Below are 16,426 nucleotides of genomic sequence, written 5' to 3' on the forward strand. Positions count from 1 at the left end.
AGCTGGGCACAGAAGGACAAATATCGTATGCCTTTATTACTGCATGATACCTAAAATTATCATGTTCAGAGAGGCAAAGGAGAAGAGAGGTTTGACTAGGGACTGGGGTTACGGGAGAGTCGAATGGGTCCAGACTCTCAGCTGGGGTGATTTTTAAAAAGACCTGGAAATGGAATGTTCTGGAAATGAATATGAATATATTCAGCACCGCCAAACTGGGCTTAATGAATGTGATAAAAAAAAAATCCTAGATTTTATGTATATTTTTAAACCATTTAAAAAATCTTCCCTGCCTTTTTTTTTTCATGACACCTCAAATTTTTGAAGTTAACTTAAGGCTTTTTATTTACCTGTATTTAATAAGTAAAAGATTTTTAATGTATTCGTTGATTTGGGCCATGACTGGCATTACTGGGGGTGGGAAATATCTGGAACCCCTCCTGGCACTGTTCCAGCCCTGATGCTGGGTCACCAGGACCACACCTGGTATTGGGGGAGGAGCAAACTCAGGGCCTCACATGTGCTATCTAAGATGTACCTGACCATTGGAGCCACATGCTTGGCCCCTAAAAGCTTTTTTAGCTGTTTGTCTTATTTTTTGTTTGGGGACTACGTTCAGTGGTACTCAGAGCTTACTCCTAGTTCTGCGCTCAGGGACCACTCCAGGCAGTGCTGGGGACCCATGTGTAGTGCCAAGTTTCAGCTGGGGTGACTGTGTACAAGGCAAGCACTCTTGACACCCATATGATCTCTTAGCCCCACTAAAATGCTTTTCATGCCTTATGGCTGGAGCGATAGCACAGCGGGTAGGGCGTTCGCCTTACACGCGGCCAACATGGCCGACCCGAGTTCGATTCCTCCGCCCCTCTCGGAGAGCCCGGCAAGCTACCGAGAGTATTCGATATGCCAGACACAGTAACAACAAAGTCTCCAATGGAGACGTTACTGGGCCCGCTCGAGCAAATCGACGATCAACGGGAGGGCCTTTACCTTATGATTCTACATAGCATAACCAAGGGCTATCCCGCACCCATCGCTGTATCTGACTACTCTGGTGTGGACTGGTGACCTCTTCCCACTGACCTCTTCCCTCATGTGCTCTTTACCTTTAGGGAGAAGTAGACTTGGAAGTTTCCAGTCTCTTTCGGATGGTAGGCATTGCCCCTCTGGATGGCTGCGGGAGGTGTTACTGATATGTGGTACAATGCGGGGAGGTCAGAAGTCCAACTGGCAACTTGCCACTTCGATCATGTTTCCATTATTAGAGAAATGTTCTGATAGTAGGTCAGGTGTAGAGACCTTTCTGGCTCAACCAAGGGGTATGTTGTAGGGAGGCTGTCCCTGGGAGGGACTCAGGGCTCCTTGGGTATCTTGGCTTGGCTGCCTATGGTCCTAAAATTCTATGTCAGAAGGAAGTGACGGGTGAGAGGAACTGCAAGAAGGTGGTATCCTTGTGAACTAGTGGCCTCTTGTTTTCCAGCTCTCTCAGACAGTACTGCCAAAAGCTACGCTCCAGAGCTGGGTCGGCCCAAGGGGGAGTTCAGGGTGAGTTGGATCTTCTACTGGCTGACGCTATACACGGGTCTGAAGTGCTTTGATATATGTCACCTGGCTTAAGCTTCCCAAGTTTCAGAGCAAGTATTCTAATCCCCTTTTGTAGATAGGAAAACTGAATTTCTAAATATCTGGGCTGCCTCGAGTCTGACAGCTAGGAAATGTTGGAAATTAGACCCAGAAACCTCATTTTTGGAGCCAGGAGATAGAACAGTGGTTAGGATACATAGCACATGCATGATCCAGATTCGAGTCCCAGCACCCTGACCCCTGACCCCTGAAGGCCTCCAGTACCACCAGGTGGTCCAGTATCCCCGGGACCTCAGCGCCCAAGCAGCATTGCTTCTTCAGGCCCCTGCTTTGAGCCACCACTCCCCTTTCACCGAGAATCACCAGTAGCACCCCCACCTCCACCACCAGACCTCCTGAGTTCTGCTTATTTTATTTTATTTGTTTGACTTTTTTTTTTTTAATTTCTGATTCATTCCTGACCACATTTCTTTCCCATTATCCTGCCTCTTGAAGGTTGCCCTTTGAAGCTTTTGGTCATCACTGTTGTCTGAAAATATGTGGAATCTCGTATTCCCATAAAGTACATAAAAGAAGCAAATTGTAGGGTTCCTCGTGTGATGAATTATCATTGAAGTTATGAACAGACAGGCATTGGGTTGCCAGTTTTGTCATCTGATTCCTTTTCTCTTGATCCATTATCCCCTTGCTATGTGATTATCCCTGTTCCAGTTGCTTCTGAAACTTCAGGCTGTTCCAATTCTTCTTTTTCAGCCTTTACTTTTGGTAAAACGTTTCCCCTTTAGAAACTAAGACTGGGTTTGAGTTCAGAGCTCAAGTGCTGTTGATTCTGACCCCATGCTCCTTGGGACTCACGTATTCCTAATTCCCTAGGATTACAGCAACGACTGGAGCATCTCGGACACAGTGCGACGCCTCCGGAAGGGCAAGGTCAGTCCCCTGGAAAGAATTCTTGTGCCGGGCCAAGGAGGTAGAGTCAAGTCTGGGGCACGTGCACAGGGCCCCCAGCTCAGTCCTGTCCTAACACGACCTCCTGGGTACTATTTGGTATAGTCCCAGGGACCCTCAGCACCACCAGAGAGACCCTACCTCCCCCCCCCAAAAAAAGGATTTTATAGGGCTGGTGGTTATGCCTGGTGATACTCACATGCCATTCTTGACAGTGCTTAGGAGACAGTACAGAGCCAGGGCTCAAACCCAAGCCTTCCTAAGGCAATAGACTGTGCCCAGTCTATTGAGCCTTCTCTCCATCCCTCTTTGTTTACTTCCTCTGATTCCCCCACTTTCCACAGTTGGTGTTCCCGTGGCAATGTCTAGGATTTGTGCACATACTTGATGTGCTCACGCATCGAAGTGCTGACAGCGGGTGGGGGTGGCAGGCATGCATCCTATGGCAGTGCTTGTTGGGGTCTCCATCCCGTGGTCATGCGTTCTGGTTGTAGTGCTTGCTGGGCGTGACTCAGTGCTCATGCATGCGTGCCTAGAGCCACACTCTGGCCACATCTGATCTTAGTTGCTATGCTTGCACACACCTGGCTGTAGTGTGACCAGAATTCATTCGTGACACCAGGGATCTTGGACATCTGAGCTGTCAAACACAGACAACAGAGCTGCCACTGTCACTCTGGCCACATATGGTGGCACCAGGGGTTGAACTCAACAGCCTCAAGCCTGCCATGGGGGTCCATCAGCCACTGAGCCATTCAGGGAGGGTTCTTTTCTTCCGCTCCAATTTCTTTTCTGGTTTTAAGGGTGTTTTGGGGCCACACCTGGTGGTGGTCACGGCTTACTCCAGGCTTTACACTAACAGTTCAGGATTAAACCTAGGTTGGGTGTGTACAAGGCAGAGCACCTGGCCCGCTGTGTTTTTTGTTTGGGGACCACACCAGGCTATTATCGGCTTACTCTTGGGTCTGTGCTCACGGATCACTCTGTCATATGGAGTGTCAGGAATTGAACCCAGGCCAGCCTCATACAAGGCAGGTGCCTTTCACACTCTGGTACCTCTCCAACCAGCCCTTTTTTCCCATTATTTTTCCAAATTATAGTTTGCATATTTACAATAGTGTTAATATTTATGGTTTTATGTCCAGCACTCCTCACCTCACTACCAGCCAAAGTGCCCAAGAGCCTCCACCCTGTTACTTCCGTTCCACCTCCCTTGCCCACTCCTACCCCAGCTCGGGGATCTCAGTTCTGTAATCTATGTCCACAGCTTTGTCATTACTCAATACTGTGACTCTTTGTTGTGTTTCTCTGCATATCACAAATGTGTGAGATTATCTGGTATTTGTTCTCCTTTTTCTGACTTATTTAACCTAGGGAGGACTTCCTAACATCTTTCTTCAGTTGTATTTGTTGAATGAAGTGGTTTTTCGGGAGTAAAATAAATCCTCTAAGTTGGAAAGCCAGCCTCACCGATTTTGAATCTCCACTTTTGATTTGGGGAGCGGGGGGTGGGGGGATGATGAATAAGAGGAAAATAGTACTTTTAAGAACTTTGGCTGGGGGGCTGGAGAGATAGTACAGTGGGTGCAGCACTTGCCTCACATGCTCCCATCTGGTTTTGATCCTCAGGACCACATATGGTCTCCTGAGCACTGCCAGGAATGATTCCTGAGTGCAAAGCCAGGAGTCACCCTGAGCATTGCCAAGTATGACCCAAAATCTTAAAAAAAAAAAAAAAAAAAGGATGTTGTCTGAGACAAAGCTTACTGGGCGGGAGCCCCAGGTCCATCCTGGTATCACATGGTTCATTGAGCATCACCGGGAGTGACCCTTAACAGAGAGCCAGAAGTAACCCCTGAGTACCTCCAAATGTGGTCTAAATATAAATCTCTGGGCCATAGGATGTTGGAAGAAGATACACAAGAAACCATCATTAACGTTATCGTAAATCACAGTTCTTTAGTTGATACAAATATTTTATAAAAATCAGAATTTTGATGTGCAACTTCACTCACAAACCTGAGTTGGGTGGAGTAGCCTTGTCATTTGTGATTCCTGGCATCACAGCTAGTGTTTAAAATTAGCATAGCACAGCTAAGGTTATGCAAGCATGGCAGCCGAAGTGTACAATACCTCCACCCCTGGCCTCAGAGCACCATAACTAAGTGTGTGAGCGCTGTAGCCAAGGGTGAGTGACTTCTCTTCATCACAACAGTAGCTGAGGTCTGCAGAGATAATACAGTGGTTAGGGAGTTTGCCTGCACATGCCTGATCTACGTTTGATTCCTGGCACCCCCTATAGTTCCTGAGTATCGCCAAGAGCGATCCCTAAGTGCAGAGCCAGGAGTAAGCCCTGAGCACCGCTAGGTGTGGCCCCCAAACAAAAGACAGCTAAACAGCCATAAAGTAGCATCAAAAGCCAAAAAATGCATCAAAAAGTGCAAAAGCCAAAACATCCAAGTGTGTGTATTGGGTAGGGGGTGGGGAGAGAAGGTAAAAATAAAATGAAGAATGAAAGATAAAGAATGGTAGTAGTTGGTCTTTGGTTTATGTCTGTGCTCTGTTGTGAGTTACCATCTGGTTATGCGTCAGATCAGGATTACGTTTCCTTTTTGTTCCTTGTAATACTCTGTTTTGGGGAGTCCACTCTGTTGATCAAATGGAGAATTAATTCCACTCTGTTGGAGTCCCATCTTCCACTTGGAATTACCTCAGTGCTTTTGTTGAAAACCTCGTTAACCATATAAAAGTCAGTTGACCACCTGTTTTTGGAATTTTCATTCCAGTTGCTCAATTTTTCTTCCTTTATGCCATAAACACTCAGTAATTATAGCTTTGTAGTCAACCTTGCAAGCTGCTCATTTTAGTTTTTTGGCTTGGTTTTCTTCCAGAATTTTTCTGGCTCCTCTAAATCCTTTGTTTTTATGCAAGATTTTGGTATCTGCTTGTTTATCTACCCAAAAAGGTGCTGGGATTTTGATTGGGTTTGCATCAAATCTGTAAATCAATTTGGGAAACTTGACATAAAATAATAATAATAATAATGAACCTAAGGGCTGGAAAGATAGTATAGTGCAGAACACAGAGCCAGGACAGAACTCTTGGCCTTGCATGCTGCTGACCACAGATTGCTTCCCAATACCACATTCAGACCCCTGTGCACTGGTGGAGTGACCCCTTAGTCACAGAGCTGGAAATAGGCTCTGGGCATTGCCATGTGTGACCTAAACACCTCTCCAAATAAATAAAAGTATAGGGCTGGAGCGATAGCACAGCTGTAGGGCGTTTGCCTTGCACGCAGCCAACACGGCCGACCCGAGTTCGATTCCTCTGCCCCTCTCGGAGAGCCCGGCAAGCTACCAAGAGTATCTCGCCCTCACAGCAGAGCCTGGCAAGCTACCCGTGACGTATTCGATATGCCAAACACAGTAACAACAAAGTCTCTAATGGAGACGTTACTGGGCCCACTCGAGCAAATCGATGAACAATGGGAGGGCCTTTACCTTTACCTTTACCTATATTTTTAAATAAGATAATGAGTTTAAATGGAACACAGGCCTAAATGCAAGCAAGTACTACAACTGTAGAATTTCTAAGACTGTGCTGGAACGTGACTCAGTGGTAGAATACATATGTTGCATTTATGGTACCCTAGGTACCATCCCCAGAACTTCTGAAAATAAAAAAATAGAAGAAAGTCTTGGGCTTGGGGTGAGTGAAGATTTATCAATGAGTGCTGGGAACCGTAATATAAGAATGAGAAGGTGCTGCCGTACTCCTGGCCTGACTCCACTGTCTCAAGATGGATCTTACCAAGATATAATCTGCTGAAAATTTTGGTATGCGGGTTTTGTGACTGAAATCTTCAGGCTTTCTTAGGGTCAGGATGGGCTGCCTCCCCCTACCTAACCTGTACTTCCAGAAGCCTTAACACTCACATCCACACCCCAAAGCTGCCACCCAATTGAAAAGCTACTCCAGCCTTACTGTCCTGATAAAAATACTAATGCCCTGAACAAACACCATGACCTCTTAGCACCTATATTGCAAACCATAATACATAAAAGGAAAAGGAGCGAGAGAACAAAAAGGAAAGTGCCTCCCATAGAGGGAGACTGGGGGTAGGGGGTTTGGGGATGGGTGATGGTCATGGGGAAATGGGGGACATTGGTGGTGGGAGGTGTGGACTGATGGAGGGATGGGTGCCAGATCATTTTATGACTGAAACCCAATTATGAACATCTTTGTAATGGTCTATCTCATGGATATCCAATTAAAAAAAATTGTTTTAAAGTAACATGGAGTTCATGCCCAGCTCAATCAGCATCATCAATGGCTGAATAAATAACAGTACTCCTATATAAAAAAAAATAAAAAGAATGAGGAGGCTCTTGCCACCCCAGTCTTCAGTGTCTGGTGACAGGACGACAGAGCAAAGCACTTTCCTATTATGTTCATTCTGTTCTTACTTCTCCAGGTCTGTTCACTCGAAAGATTCCGCTCGTTACAGGACAAGTTACAGCTACTCGAAGAAGCAGTTAGTATGCATGACGGAAATGTCATCACTGCGGTAGGTTTTGAGGATTTAATTGTCTGTGCATCCTCTTCTGAATGTCCCCTCAGAATGAACTGGGATGTTTGGGGCTAAATGTCAAGTGAAAAGCCCGAACTTGCCCTCAATGGGTAGAATTCTCTGTCACCCATGCTCTGAGGCCAGGCTGATGCAGTGGGCCTATGTGAGAAGCTTGGTTATGACAGGAAGTAGTAGGTTGCCTACTCTTCCCAGAAATCATGTGAGGAGAGAGGTGTGTCAGGGAGTCTGTCAGAGCAGGTGTCTCACCATTAGGGCATGGGTGTGCAGTGTCCCTGGGCACAGTTTGAGCTCGTCCCTCCCTGTTCCTCTATCCCATAGGTAAATCTGTTGTGTGGCCCCTCCACGGTGCCTCTTGAATTGCTGACTGACTCCTCTCAATACTTGGTGCACAGGGCATTTCATTCTTTTCTTCCAGGTTTTGATCTTCCTGAAGAGGACGCTGAGCAAAGGTGAGCATGGAATGAGAGAAATCTTCAGTCAGCCTCACTGGCAGGGAGAGCCTTGAGTTTTCTTCAGAGACCATGAGTGGCCTGAGACTTTCGAGCATCCACATCTCTTGGGCAGTTGATCATCCTTTAGGGGGATAGAGGCATTACCTCTGCAGCCCTGTTAGTCACGGACTGCGAGGTGACTGTGTTCCCATGGATGACATATTTTACGATCTTACGTATAAAAATCACAAGACTGGTTCAAAAAAGTCCAAGCCTACAGTAAGTGCTGTGGCTCGGGTTGGTGAAGGCTACAAGCTGGCTCAGTGACTGAGCGCTGCCCTGGAGTGTGGGGTTGGTGGGTTGAGCCATAGTTCCAGAGGCAATTTCTGGCAACTGACTGGTTTGGACAGAGGACCAGTTCCCTCCCAAGGAACAAGCTTCCACCATTCCGACCCGTCTTCTCCTTCCTGCCTGCAGAGATCCTCTTCCGGGAGCTGGAGGTCCGGGAGGTTGCCCTGAGACACTTCATTCACTTCCTGAAAGAGATGGGGGACCAGAAGCTGCTCTTAGACCTTTTTAGGTAAGAACTGATAGTCTCTATGATGTTTGTGAGTATCTTCATGCTGGGAGTACAGAGACGGAGAAGCCCCTGTCTTGAGTCTGGAAATGCTTGTTCAACAGCACGGGGACCCAATGACATAATAACCACAGCCTGTGAGGAGGTGGCTATGCTGCTTGGGTTCATCCCTGCCGCTGCCTGTAACCTGGACCAAGTTCCTCAGCCCTGCCAATCATTAATTCTCACCTCCGTAAGAAGGAGAGAGGACAATGCCTACTCCATGGACCATCTGAAGGAGAAAGAGTTATTGTGTACAAAGCACTTAGCAGAAGGCCGAGTCGGTAGCAATTGTAATTTTTGTTTGATTTATTCTATTTGAGGGATACATGTGGTGATCCTCGGGGGCTTTTTCTGCCTTTGTACATAGGGGTCACTCCTGGCAGTGTTCAGGGGGCTAGATGTGGCGCAGGGGATCCACCTGGGTCAGCCGTGTACAAGGCAAGCACCTTAACCCCTGTGCTATTGCTCTGGCCCTATAGTATTAGTGTATTGTAAACATTTTTAAATTACAATAAAAGACTTAGATAAAAAATTTAAAAACTTAGAATAAAGGCATGTTTTATTCCTTGGTCCCAGTGGGAAAAACCATAAAAGCAGCAAAAGCAAATAAAACTTTCAGTCAGGATATACTCATGGAAGCAGCTAGGGACTGAGTTGGACCCATAAGACTAGGTAGGGTTCCAATAGGTGGAGAGGAAGAGGCAGGCAAATCTGGGGTCAAGGCGGGTGGGGGTGAAGGGGCCACGTGTCTTTATCATTTTGCCTTTCCTGTGTCAATTCAGTCATTCCCACCATTAGATTAACACAAATGTATCTTATGTCGTTTTTGTTTGTTTTTTGTTTGGGGGCCATACTTAGCCAACTCCCCTTTTTTTCCTTTATTGTGGGGGTCACACTCAATGATGCTCAGGGCTTACTCCTGGCTCTGCACTCGGGGATCACTCCTGGTGGGCTTGGGCGACCATTTGGAATGTTGGGGATTGAACCCGGGTCTGCTGTGTGCAAGGCAAATGCCCACCCACTGTCCTTTATCTCTTTATCCCCTACATCCTTCTTCAGTGTCAGGGAAGGAGGTAGATTCTTTCATACTGGCAGATGGCCCGGGTACCCAGAGACTCCAGTGCCGGGCAGCAGTACCCCAAAGACCAGAGTAGGGAAAGCAGGTCTGTTGATCAGGTCAGGACTGTAGCTGATCAGCCAGAAATGTGGCAGAGACCTGCTCAACAGGGAGACTTTGTCCCCTCTCCCCCTCCTGCCCTACCTCTGCTTCCTGCTTTCATCCCTCGCCTCCTTCTCCCCACCCACCCCCTCTCTTCTTCTTCTCCCTCCCTCCCTCTTTCTTGTTTTTTTTTTCTTTTTGGGTCACACCCAGCGACGCACAGGGGTGACTCCTAGCTCTGCACTCAGGAGTCACCCCTGGCAGTGCTCAGGGGACCATATGGGATGCTGGGAATCAAACCCTGGGCCAGGTGCGTGCAAGACAAACACCCTACCCGCTGTGCTATCTCTCCAGCCCCCTCCCTCCCTCTTTCTTTCCTTTCTTCTTTTCCATTCTTGCTTCCTCCCACAGAATTTCATTAAGCATCACTTCCACCCTAAAGCAATGATGTTCCTTGCAGTACTCTTGAGTAGGAAGGAATCCAAACAAAAAGCCCTGTTGCTTCGCTGTAAAGAGAGCAGGAAGGGAGCACTTGCTCTTGCCTTATATGCAGCCCACCAGGCTCCATCCCCAGCACTGCATTGAGTCCCCCAGGCACCACCAGGAGTCACGCCCACCCGAGTGCCACAGCAGGAGCCTGCCAGCCCCACCACCCTTGCAGAAAAATTTAAAAATTTTTAAAAAGTCCTCCACTGTGGGGACATAACAATATATTCTATTATATATAATATAATATTTTATTATAATTCTATAAGTATATTATAGTATAGTATAATATAATAACAGGAAATGGAATAGAAGAATCTGTTCAAGATAATATTTAGAGAAAAATTCATCTTTTTTTTTTTTTGGCTTTTTGGGTCACAACCGGTGGTGCTCAGGGGTTCCTCCTGGCTCTGCACTCAGGAATTACCTCTGGTGGTGCTCAGGGGACCATATGGGATGCTGGGAATCGAACCCGGGTTAGCCGCGTGCAAGGCAAATGCCCTACCTGCTGTGCTATTGCTCCAGCCCCAAAATTCATCTTTTTTTTTTTAAATATTCCTTGGATTACTGTAGGCCAAGATTCTTAGATGCTCTGAATCTTCCTGTCAGACCTGTTAACATGACAGTTATTCATGCCCCAGAATACCTTTGTGTCCTTGCTGTTGATTTGACTCCAATAACTGTGAGACCTGTGACCTTGGAGCCAGCCTGTCTTTTCAGGGGGCTGCTGGGGGTGGAAAGTTAAGAGGGCATGAGCTTTGCTGCGTCGCTGAGAGAAGTCAGACTGAACTGTGCTTCTCCTGGGACAGCCGTGCTGTTGTGTGCAGCTGTGCTGGCACGTCAGTAAACTGCCCTGCTCCCTCTGCTTCTCCCCAGGTTCCTGGACCGGACAGAGGAGCTGGCGGTAAGTGCCCTCTCTTTCAGCCGGGACCCTCTTCAACAGCACTCGCGGTCTCAACCCGGCCTCCAAATCCCCACGCAGATTTCTCTGCATCCTTTCTTTTGGTATTAATTAAATCCAGAAGAGAGCATCCAGGAAGCCTAGAGAACATAATCCAAATGATGTACTGTTAGGTTTCTCTATGTTCTTTGGTTGGGCTTACAAACAGATTATTTTGATAGTACAATGGGTAGGCTATTGCCTTACATGTGGGTGACCTGGCATTCCATATTATCCCCTGAGCACAGAGCCAGGAGTAAGCCTTGAGCACTATTGAGAATAGATAGATAGATAGATAGATAGATAGATAGATAGATAGATAGATTAAGATATATAGATATGTGTGTATGTATTTTTTTTGAGTTGCTAACTACTGATTTATAGAAGTTACAGATACCAAAGAAAATGTTTAAAGCTAACAGGGAAAAATAAATAAATAAATAAAAATAAAGCTAACAGGGATAAGAAACCAAATAATTAGGACTGGAGAGATAGTATAGTTTCCAGGCATCCCATATGGTCCCCCAAGTCCTACCAGGAGTAATTCCTGAATGAGCCAGTAGTAACCCCTGAGCATCATTTTGGTATGGACCAAAAAAAAAAAAAAAAAAAAAGAAGAGGAAAGAAAGAAAAGAAACCAAATAAATAATATAACACATTTATTTCCTTTTTTTCTTTTTTTTCCCCCCCTTTTGTTACACCCAGCGATGCTCAGATGTTACCCTTGGCCCTGCTCTCAGGAATTACTCCTGGGGTGCTTGGAGAACCGTATGGGATGCCATGCAAGTCAAATTCCCTACTCACTATATTATCGCTAGGGCCAATATAACTATTGCCCTTTTTACTAAAGCTGAGTGACTTAGTACAAAAGTCAACTTGGCGCATTATTTTTCCATTATAGAATGAACTCCTAGAATAGAAGAATAAATTTTTCCAAATATTGAATTGTAATATTAAAACAAGTGATTCATTTTTCAGTGCTTGGCTCAGTGCCAAGCTAAGCATTTTTTCTGTGCCCTCAGGGGTAGGGTCATTTCTTTAGTCCCTGTAGCACACATCTGTGGTAATTCAGATGCTCATGCTCAGCATGACTTAACAGTGATGGTGATCTGCTTGGCCCAGCCAAATATAACTCAGGAAAAGGTTTCCCAGTTATACTTCGTAAACAGAACCTAAATCTGCAAATATCTTTTATGGACTGACTGAAATGATTATCAGTCTCTAGCAGTTGTTTCATTTTTCAAACATTTTGGGTGGGGGTAGTGGAGATTGGGTCATACCTGGCCATTCTCAGGCTGACTCCTGGCTCTGTGCTCAGGGATCACTCCTGGTGGTACTTAGGGGGACTGTATGGGTGCCAGGGATCAAACCCGGGTTGGCCACATGCACTATACCCACTGTGCTCCGGTCCTTCTAGCAATTATTTTAGAAAGCCTTTTGTTTATATTTTTTTATCTCTGTGTTTTGAATCTGTAAGGAACTTCCTTTCTCTGCATATTTTATTCTGCAGTGCTGGGGATCAAACCCAGGCCTACACACATGCAGTGCAAGTGCTTTTCCACTGAGCTACTTCCCTGGTGCCCATACCACATTCTTTGAAAATTTATTATTTTGCAGCTTGATCATGAACATAAATGTTTGGGGCAACTGATTTTCACCTAAGAAATTTTTATTTTTCTTTGTTCTTATGTTTACATTGAAAATGGTTTATGATGCATGTCTCAGTACATAAAACTGGAGGTCTTCTGCCTTGTAAGCATTGAGAGTAGCAAAGCTAGTAGACCCGTTTAGTTTATCCTTACAGAATATGTAGGGGGTTTTCTTTGTAAGCTACATCTGGCGGTGCTCAGGGGTCCATATGGGGTGTCAGGGATCAACCCTGCAAGTGCCCTATCTGCTGTACTCTCACTTCAGCCCAGAGTATATAGATTTCTGTAGTAAGATATTTTCTTGAAAGACATATGCAAAATTGAATAATATAATGATCATTGCTATTAAAGATTGCATTATTTAATAATGAATAATTATGTACTAAATATAGCAAGATTAGGTTATTCCATAATATTATCTCTAATAGTCTTCTTATCTTAGACACACCTTCCAAGCTCATTCTAATATTTATACTATAAGCCTGTTTATTTCTTTGGAAACGAGTATGGAGAACACCTGATAGTGCCCAAGGGGTGTGTCTAGCAGTGCTCAAGGGACCATATAATGGGGATCAAACCTGGGGCTCCTACATGCAAAACATGTGTTCCAACCCTTGGAGTTATCTCACCGCCCCTGATCTGTTTATTTCTTTTCTCTTGAAATGCTGAAGGTTTTTTGTCTGGTTGGTTGAGTTTTGGGGGGGGTAGTTCTTGGACCACATCAACAGTGCTCATGGGTTTACTACTGACTCTGCACTCAGAGATCACTCCTGGTGGGCTCAGGGGACAATATGGGGAACTGAGGATCAAACTTGGGTGGGCTGCATGCAAAGCGAGAGCCCTACCCACATTACTATCTCTCCAGCTTTCTTGAGGTGTTTTTAATAATTGTTTATAAAAGTACAGCTTTCCTATCAGCATTAATTGTTGCTGCATTTAAACCTTGTAATAAAAAGTAGACATTTAGAAACCAGAGTGATTATACAGCAGGTAGGATACTTGTCTTACACTGCATGACCCAGGTTTGATTCCCAGCCATTCCATATGGCCACCTGAGCCTGCCAGGAATGAAACCTTTGCACAGAGCCAGGAATTAGCCCTGAGCACCACTGGATGTGGCACAAGTACAACACCCCCCCAAAAAATTAACTAATTAATTAATAAAAGGTAGACCTTTTACTGCCAGTATAAAACAATAATATTGTACTGTTATACCCTTAAAAAAATCGAAATGCAAGAAAAATGTAGACATTTATGCTGAAGTTCCTATTGTAAGATTCTTTAAGTTACATGTAAATTCCTTAGTCCTAGAATATGAATAGTTTGTCGATAAGGAATCACAGTAACTTGCCCTATTCATGTTACTGAAAGTCATAACATGAAGAAAGCATTTAGGCATTGAGCCATCCAGAGACCAGGGCTGAAGCAAAAGTTAATTTTGGTTAAATCCTGAAGATAGAGCCAAACTAGAGTGAAGCTAGTTGCTCTCGGCCCACTTCGTGCTTCAGCGGCAGCTCAGTACTGTCCAGTAGAACGTCCGTGATAATTGTAATTATCAGCCACTGTCACAATTACATTGAGTACTTAAAAGTGGCTAATGAGAGTCTGGGGAAAAAATCAAAGGGCTGGAGCACATACTTAGCAGTTGGGACTTCCAGTCTCATTTCTGATTTCTGGACAACTGCATGTTGTCCCCCCAACCCACAACTCCCCCCTTCCCCTCAGCACTGCCTTACTCCCTCCCAAACAGAAATGACTAGTGAACCAAAGGCCCAAATTTTAGATGAAAAAAATGTAATTTAAATATAAGTGCAAACAATAGTGTTTCTAGTGGCTGCCATATTGAAGAACCATATTAAAGCTATAGTTAAACCGAAGAGATTTTGAATGCGTTCCTTGTTCTCCCTGTCTTCTACCCACACCTAGGAAGAATCCCCGATAATGAGGAATTTCAGTCATGAGGATAGCAAGTCTGCTTACAGCTCAATGCCGTTCTCTGTTTTTTGTAGCTATCCCATTATCGAGAGCACTTGAATATTCAAGACCCTGAGAAACGAAAAGAATTTCTTAAGACCTGCATTAGGTAAGTGTGGAGGAGAAATGATTTTGAGCATAAGTACCTTTACATATAAGGAATGCAGAGGGTAAGAGAGAATGGAGCAGCTCAGGAGTTGAAAGGCCAAGTACAGATCCTGCACGATGACTAAATATCACCCTCTTACTCAGTATCTTATGCTGTTACCCCACAAAGTGCTCGTGTTTGAGGACAAATTGAGAAAAACTAAGATAATACAGAATTTTCTGGATATTTTGGTGTGGTTGGTTTGTTTTTTTTTTTTGTTTGGAAACCACGCCTGATGGTTCTCTGGGAACTATGTGGTCCTGGGGATTGAGTCCAGGCCTCTGACATACAAAGCTTGTGTGTGTGTGTGTGTGTGTGTGTGTGTGTGTGTGTGTGTGTGTCCACGAACTTCGTAGCTGAATGCAGTGGTTGAGTTATGTCAGGTGTTTTCTGTTTGAGCAGAGGAAAGGCACTCACTCTCTGGTCCTCTCCCAGTTTGCCATTTTCAGCAGAGGATTCCGCACACATTCAAGACCATTACACTCTCCTGGAACGCCAGATCATCATTGAGGTTGGCCTGCTCATCTCCGCGGTTCCCGCTCCCATGTCCGTGTTCAGTGCTCTGCTCCCAACTGTCCCGTTCTGCACGTCCCCAAGAGCCCGTCCTTCCCTCCCCCGCATGCCAGCTCCTCTCCCCATTCCTCACACATCTGCCTTGCCTTCCCCTGCTGCCCTGGCACTCGTATCTTATTCCCATTTCTCCAGCTGTTCTCCCTCCAGCTGAAATCCACCCCCTTTTACAGATTCCTGGCGTCCCACGCTGTCCCGTGCTTTCCCCCCACTCAGGCCTCCTGTCTCAGTGGCTGTCACACTAAAGCAGTTTAATACCTCCCACCTCTCACGTACAGACAGTGATCTGTTTTTGTTTTTGTTTTTGTTCTTTTGCCCCGGACTCATTTACACCAGGCAAATGATCGACATCTCGAAGCTGCGGGACAGACTGAGATCTTCCGGAAGCACCCCCGCAAGGCTTCAATCCTCAACATGCCCCTCGTCACCACGCTCTTCTACTCCTGCTTTTACCACTACACAGAGGCCGAGGTGCAGCCACAGTGTGAAAGAAAGCCCTGGCCCCCACTATCCCCCCTCCGAACCCTCCCCTCCGCCCCCTCCCCCCGACACACACACACACACATGCACCGCACCAGAGGAACATAGCCAGGCACCAGTATTTTGCAGTATTTTGATGTTCTCCATTAACTGTGGGTGCATGTGGTTCTTGGCAGTCTACTTGGCAGCTTTCCTGGCCCGCAGCAAGGGTAAGCCAGGATGAAAAAAGGGTTGTGAGTGAGCAGGCATGTAGAATGGCACAAGCTTCCTCACCAGTGCCAGACCCATTGCTGTGCAAAGGGCCTTCATCTCCAGTGGGTTGGCACAGTACAGAGAAGAGTGACAGAGAATTAAAAAGCTGCAAGTGCATTTTATTTTCTTTTTGCTTGGGGGCCACATCTAGTGTTACTCAGGGCTTACTCAAGAGTTCTGTACTCAGCGGTCAGTTCTGGTGGGACTCTGGGGACCATATGTGGTGCCAGGGATCAAACATAGGTTAGCTGTGTGCAAGGCAAGCGCCCTCCCGGCTGTACTATCACTCTGGGACCTGCAAAGTGTATTTTAAAACATTTCTGAAGAGGTTTGAGTTTTATGGTCAATCATGTGGATATATATGATCATAAGGATCATAGGATTCACATAAAGTTGGGAAGTGCCACCATATATTTTAAATTCAGTTTCATTGAACTGGTTGCGATGATAATCCAGTTAGACTCACTGGGATTTTTTTGTTTGTTTGTTTTTCCCTTCACCACCCCTCACTGGAGTTTTTCTCCAAAACTCATTACTAGGTTTCCAGTGCCTCAGTAGTGGAAAAGAAAATGTGAGATTAGAAAGAGCAATA

At 45.6% G+C, this 16,426-nt stretch overlaps 1 protein-coding gene across 1 annotated transcript in view; it reads left to right on the plus strand.

The window, feature by feature from the left end:
- VIPAS39 (VPS33B interacting protein, apical-basolateral polarity regulator, spe-39 homolog) overlaps nt 1–16,426 on the plus strand; it is a 32,739-nt gene that overhangs the window by 10,434 nt on the left and 5,879 nt on the right. The window contains exons 6-15 of the mRNA XM_056133354.1: nt 1,113–1,151; nt 1,481–1,545; nt 2,458–2,514; nt 7,010–7,102; nt 7,542–7,575; nt 8,035–8,137; nt 10,698–10,725; nt 14,420–14,493; nt 14,968–15,043; nt 15,439–15,573. Of these exons, the coding sequence (XP_055989329.1) occupies nt 1,113–1,151; nt 1,481–1,545; nt 2,458–2,514; nt 7,010–7,102; nt 7,542–7,575; nt 8,035–8,137; nt 10,698–10,725; nt 14,420–14,493; nt 14,968–15,043; nt 15,439–15,573 (704 nt within the window). The remainder of the gene's footprint in view (nt 1–1,112; nt 1,152–1,480; nt 1,546–2,457; nt 2,515–7,009; nt 7,103–7,541; nt 7,576–8,034; nt 8,138–10,697; nt 10,726–14,419; nt 14,494–14,967; nt 15,044–15,438; nt 15,574–16,426) is intronic.

This window comes from Sorex fumeus, unplaced genomic scaffold (assembly GCF_029834395.1).
Source record: "Sorex fumeus unplaced genomic scaffold, SorFum_2.1 ptg000098l, whole genome shotgun sequence".
NCBI classification, from domain to species: Eukaryota; Metazoa; Chordata; class Mammalia; order Eulipotyphla; family Soricidae; genus Sorex; species Sorex fumeus.